This window comes from Centrocercus urophasianus, unplaced genomic scaffold, assembly GCF_019232065.1.
Source record: "Centrocercus urophasianus isolate 14NV4802_14NV808 unplaced genomic scaffold, USGS_Curo_1.0 seq_12, whole genome shotgun sequence".
NCBI classification, from domain to species: domain Eukaryota; kingdom Metazoa; phylum Chordata; class Aves; order Galliformes; family Phasianidae; genus Centrocercus; species Centrocercus urophasianus.
Genome location: NW_024884364.1, coordinates 56,142,613 through 56,148,245, shown reverse-complemented (window position 1 = coordinate 56,148,245; position 5,633 = coordinate 56,142,613). Strand labels below are relative to the sequence as shown.

Genomic DNA, 5,633 nt, shown 5'->3' with positions numbered 1-5,633 from the left:
GTAAATATAAGAAGAGGGTCACCAGCACTGCAGGACAGGATTTCCAACCAGAAACAAGGGGGACATCCCTTTCCACACAGCTCAGGGGCCGAGGCATGGTCTTTGAGTTTCTATCTGCAGGGAATGAGATACAAGCTAAGAATCAAGTGCAGCAGCACAGCAGCAGTTTTCCATCTATCCCATCTAATCTCCACCTGCCATTTGGTACCTTGTTTCCTACAGAGACAAGGGTGGGGGCCTGCAGCATATTCTGTTTTAAGCAGTGATGATGTCTGTCAGCACGGAGCAATGAAGGGCTGCTACTTGTTACAGGGGCTTACATTCTGCAGCTTGACCTCAGGTGCAGGCAGAGTGAAATCTAGTTGCTAGCAGGTAATACTAAACAAAAGCACAACATTAAAAAGCTTAATGGCTAACAGATAGGAAAAAAAGCTTACAGAAATCAATCTTTCAATCTTGTTTTTAATAAATAACATAAAAAAGCAGAAGTCTATCTGACAATTTCACAACACAAATCACATTAACAGTGTCATATTCTCACATAACAGATTCCACTTGCTGTGCAACTCATAATCTTGTGGACATGTTCTCAGCAATGTGCTTGAGAGTGCAGTGGTTTCGTTTGGGCAAAACTTACTGCCTGTAAGGCTCTTCACTAGCTCACTGCACAGTGCTGGCGGAAGCCACTGCTGCGGCAGATCAATGTCACAGGCTTCAATTCTTCCATGCTTTACATCCATGTCCACTTTAACATCAAGAACAGAATCTTTATAGATCATGTTAAAACACGTGCTAACACTGAACTTCGGTGTCTTTCCATACACCCATTCCCAGGTTTGTAGTTCTTTAGATTTATCATTGATTCCAGGAAGCACAGTCTCATCAGTTGGATTTATTAAGGTGATGTGATGATCTATTCTGTGCTGCGTGGCATATTCTTCAGCAATGGCATCCAGCAGCATCTCACAAGTTAAGCTAGGATCCTCTTCAAAGAGGTTTTTCACTGAGGCAGGCACACTGGGAGTGGCATTGCTTTTCAGTCCTTTATAAGGACTCTTCAGTACAGAAGATAAAACAAATTTATTGGCATTACAGAGTAAGGTACAATGGTGATAAGCAGTTGACCGCCCCAGCTTTGCAGCAGTACCTGAGATTTTGTACTGCCCATCTAGCAAGATGTCATACCTGTCGGTGACATGGATATCTAACTGTGGCCGCAAGGCTTTCAGTGCCTTCACAACTAGTTTCAAGTTTTCCATTCGCTCATATTTTTTCCTGGCTGTGAAGAAAGTCAGATTGATATTGCCTAAGTCATGGTATACCGTCCCACCCCCGCTCCTCCTCCGGGCTAGCTTTATGTTCTTTTGCCTCATCAGCTGAAGGTTGCACTCCTGCCAGGGATTCTGGTGTCTTCCTATTACCACAGCTGGGGAATTTCTCCACAGGAAAAGGACCTGCCGGTTCTCCAAATTCATGTGGTCATGGATCCAGTCTTCCACTGCTAGATTTTGGTAAACATCGTTAGACAGAGACTGGATGATGAGTCCCCCACTAGCTGTGCCTCCAAAGCCAGCTCTGGGAGTCCTGAGAAGGCACGACAGCGACAGGCAGCTTTTGAATGAGGACTGCAGCACCATGGTCTTAACAACGGAACGGTGGGCAAAAGGCCTGTTTGTGCTGGTAGAGCTGAATGTGGCACATGCGCAGCCCGCAGTTGTGACAGGGAGGAACTGCTGGTTGCAGTCATGATGCAGTCATGCTCTTTCCAAAGTAGCAACGTTCTTAAACCGCCGCGAGTAGAAATGTTTTCCTCTGGAGGCTCCTGATGCTGTCCCACCCCGACGTGAGCTCTGTATAGAAGCTGGGGCTGTCGGAGGTGCTCCTCCTTGCAGCCGGCTATCCTCGGTGCCTGGAAGGCCAAGGGAACAAATGGGACCGATTCTCCCCCTCACTCAACCCACGCATCTCGGTGCATATCGCTCGGTGCATATCGCACCAGCAGCCAGCAGCTCCCTACAGACGCGTCAGCCGAGCCCTCCGTGCCCGCCGAGTGCAGCCCGCCCGGGCCGCCATTGCTCAACGAACACAACAACTCCCTCACCGTTCTCCCGTACGGCGGCAAGCCTCGTAGCGAGGCACCGAAGCGACGCACCCCCAGCCACCATCGCGTCTCCTCCCCCCATTTCCTACTCACCGCGGGGAGGGATGACGGTGCGCGGGCACGGCCACCAGGCGCCCCACGACAGCTCGGCGGGCTCCTCAGTCCCTTCCGCTTCCCGGGTTAGAGGTGCGGGAGGCGGGCGCTTCTCTAAGTCGGCCATAAGCCTCCTGGAGCTGAAGTTTGATCTTCAGAGGAGTCCGTATCTCTTGCTGGTGTACCATAAAGGATGCGTTGCATGCTTTTATCTTGCATTTTTCCTCAATATGGGAGTCTCAAGACCTGAAAGAATTGTACGTTAAAACGTTGGGAGAGTGGCTCATATGCATTCTCACAGATTATTCCTCTGCAACAGTGACAGATGGGAAGTAATTTTTCTTCCTAGTTCTAAAAACAGCTGATTTAGGAAGAAACAGCAGGCGGGTATCATTCCAACGAAACAGCAAAATCATTTGCAGGAGCAGTTTGGGAATATAACCCCAGATTTTTTGTATGTTTGTGCTCCAAAAGTAATGCCTCCTATTTATTTACATGGAAACTGCAACAAAGCGCATAACCACACTGTTTGATAGAGCAAATTCCCAGCTACAAAACACTGTGCTTCAACATAGCCACCACCATTTGCTATGCATTTTTGCAGTGATGAACAAGTGCCTACCTGTCATGCCTGTAACAAAATGCAGCAGTGGACGTGGCCCACTGTCACTGTCACCACTGCTGAAATGCACCACCTCATTGTGCTCACATCCACTGTTTGGTCTCCATTAACATTCAGCAAGTGTCAGTGAATTTCAGTGAGTACCATTTTTTTCTGCATGGAGGAATTCAGTGATCCACCTTTGCTTCATCCACTTCATCCATGTCAGACACCATTGTGTCTGCCTCTCTGCTGCCATCTGTCACATGGCAACAAAATGTAATGGGATGTTGGTGGAAAGGTTCAGCCTCTACTGCCATCCCACCAACATCTGCCTCTGATGTCATAGGTCAACATCACAAAACGGCAGGCATTACTTTCAGAGCATCCCTTGTGTGTTCATTTTACCAACAGAACTGATAATAATGGAGCTTGAATTGCCTTTATCTCTGATTAAATAGATAGTTGTACAATAACTATATTCCCTGCAAAGTGAAAGAAAAAAATGCAGACAAAAGACAAGAGGCTACCAAGATTAACAATGTGAGCTTGGGGTTGTTTCATACTGAAGAAATGGATCATTCAGAGCAAGAACATTTCTTAACCAAGGTCTTAAATATGTGGTTGTAGTAGTGCAAGCAAAGTGTAAGAAACACTTACATGGGAGTGCTGGTGGTGGTTGGTGAGTGACTCTAAAAGGAGCATGACTTGATGTGTGTCCCAGCACTTACCATGTTGTTTTATTGCATTTAAGGTAAATTAGTTTTGTGATAGCAGCTTTCTGCTAGGGCAAAGTGTTCTGAAATGCATTGGATAAAAAGCATGTGGATTTTGTCCATAAAAATGTGTTGATGCTCCACGAATTAGTCAGTGTTTGAGGTGGTTGGTAGAATGCAAAAGTGAATGCTGCTCAGAGGAAATGCAGTGCATCCTCTGGGACTGCTGACGTTACTAGAAAACAAACCAAACTCTGGAGTATTTGTTTCCCGTTTAGCATTTGGCTCATGGAGGTTTGCTATGTATTTCTACAGTTTGCCACCGGGTGTCAGTAAAAACGTACTGTGAGCTGTTAGGTGTTTTTCAAGCTGAAAATAGCCTGACCAAAGCAATTCTCCTTTCCTTAATTAGAAGCAGAATGTGCTAGAAAAGTAAAATGTGCAGAACACTAAGGTGGACAGTTAAAAATGTCTTGGCTTTGTTTCTTATATTGTGATAGATAAAATGCATATTCAGCTGCAAGTACCTTTCCTGAAAAGTGGCTATTTTTAAAGACAAACCCACTGAGATCATTAGACATATTCTAGCAATATACAATAAGTACAGATTTATGAACTGGATTATACTGCATTGTAATCCAGCAGAAGATCCCAATAAGTGAATAAAATCTCAGAATATAGATTCACTCTGTGGTAGGATCCAGCACAAACTGCTTAGTGACATGATTCCCAAATTCCTGTCAGGAGTGCAGCTCCGGAATTAACCTTTGGGTGCAGAAATCCCAAACCCAATGTGCACTCTGCTGTGTGAGGCAAATAGCCAACTGTATAACTGATGTTAACTTTCTCAGAGCCTAGAGTAACAACCCAAAGAGGATGTAGTTCTTTCTTCATATGCTCTAGCAGATGTTGAATTATGCATAAAAATGTGCTTAAGGCATGAGCAGGAAGAAGGCTCGCATTAGTAGAAGAGAGGTTGAGCAAAGCAGCAGTAATGCCATCTTCCCTGTGGGCTCCACTAACACCTTTCAAGACTTGGCTTTAAATGTGGCCAGTTGTGCCACAGGAAGTGGCACTCCAGATACTCTGACTCTGCTGCACAGTCTTGAATCACAGGCTTTGAAAAGTTTCCAGAAATGTGACACATCCAACTCCAGAGATTTTTGCATTTTCTGTGACATCTTAACAGTGTAACTACTGGGGGTCTTTGTTTTTTTTCATGGAAAGTAAATAAGTCACATTCAGGCTGTTGCTGCTGTGGCTTCAAGTCCTGTGGCCCTGATATCAACATATGAGAGGCCACTTTATATAACTTAAAGAAAACCATACAAGTACAAGAACAAAATCAACATAACTTCATTGCTAAAATGAGTGTTCATGGAAAAGAGTTTTCCTAGAACCTGAAATGCTGTCTTTTCACATCTCTCTTGGAAATAAAAATGAAGAAAGGTTGAGGGAACTGGGCTTGTTTAGCTTGGAAAAGGCTCTGGGGAGACCTCATTTTGGCCTTCCAAATATTTGAAGGAAACTTTTAAATAGGAGGGAGAATGGCTTTTTACGAGGGTGGATAGTGATAGGACAAGGGGGAATGGTTTTAAACTGAGACAGGGGAGGTTTAGGTTAGATATTAGGAGGAAGTTTTTCACACAGAGGTTCGTGACACACTGGAACAGGTTGCCCAAGGAGGCTGTGGATGCCCCATCCCTGGAGGCACTCAAGGCCATGCTGGATGTGGCTCTGGGCAGCCTGGTCTGGTGGTTGGTGACCCTGCACATAGCAGGGGGGTTGAAACCAGATGATCATTGTGTTCTTTTCAACCCAGGCCATTTGGTGATTCTATGAAATACGGTAATGCACAGTCTCCTCTGATGATTTCCAGCGTACCAAAATCAGCAAGACCGAAATCCTGGATTGTTGCCGAGACCGTCTGGCACAGCGCTGAGGGGCGGCTGGGAGCCGGCCGTTGCCGGGCACCAGGGAACGCGGCCGTTGGGGCGCGGCGGCCACCGCCCCGCGGCGGGGAGGGAAGGGGCGCTGCCGGGAGCTCGCCATTGGGCCGCGGGTGAGCGCCCGGGGCTGGGAGCGAGAGTAGCGGGCGCTTCACGCCGCCCGGGCAGCCACC

General features: G+C 46.5%; 1 protein-coding gene across 1 annotated transcript; it reads right to left on the bottom strand.

The window, feature by feature from the left end:
* Positions 1 to 444: 444 nt before the first annotated feature.
* LIPT1 (lipoyltransferase 1) lies at positions 445 to 2,276 on the bottom strand. Its single transcript, XM_042810259.1, is given in 3 exon segments — positions 445 to 1,693; positions 1,696 to 1,909; positions 2,195 to 2,276. Coding segments are annotated over 2 exon segments (1,230 nt in total). The 5' UTR covers positions 1,748 to 1,909; positions 2,195 to 2,276; the 3' UTR covers positions 445 to 515.
* Positions 2,277 to 5,633: the final 3,357 nt, after the last annotated feature.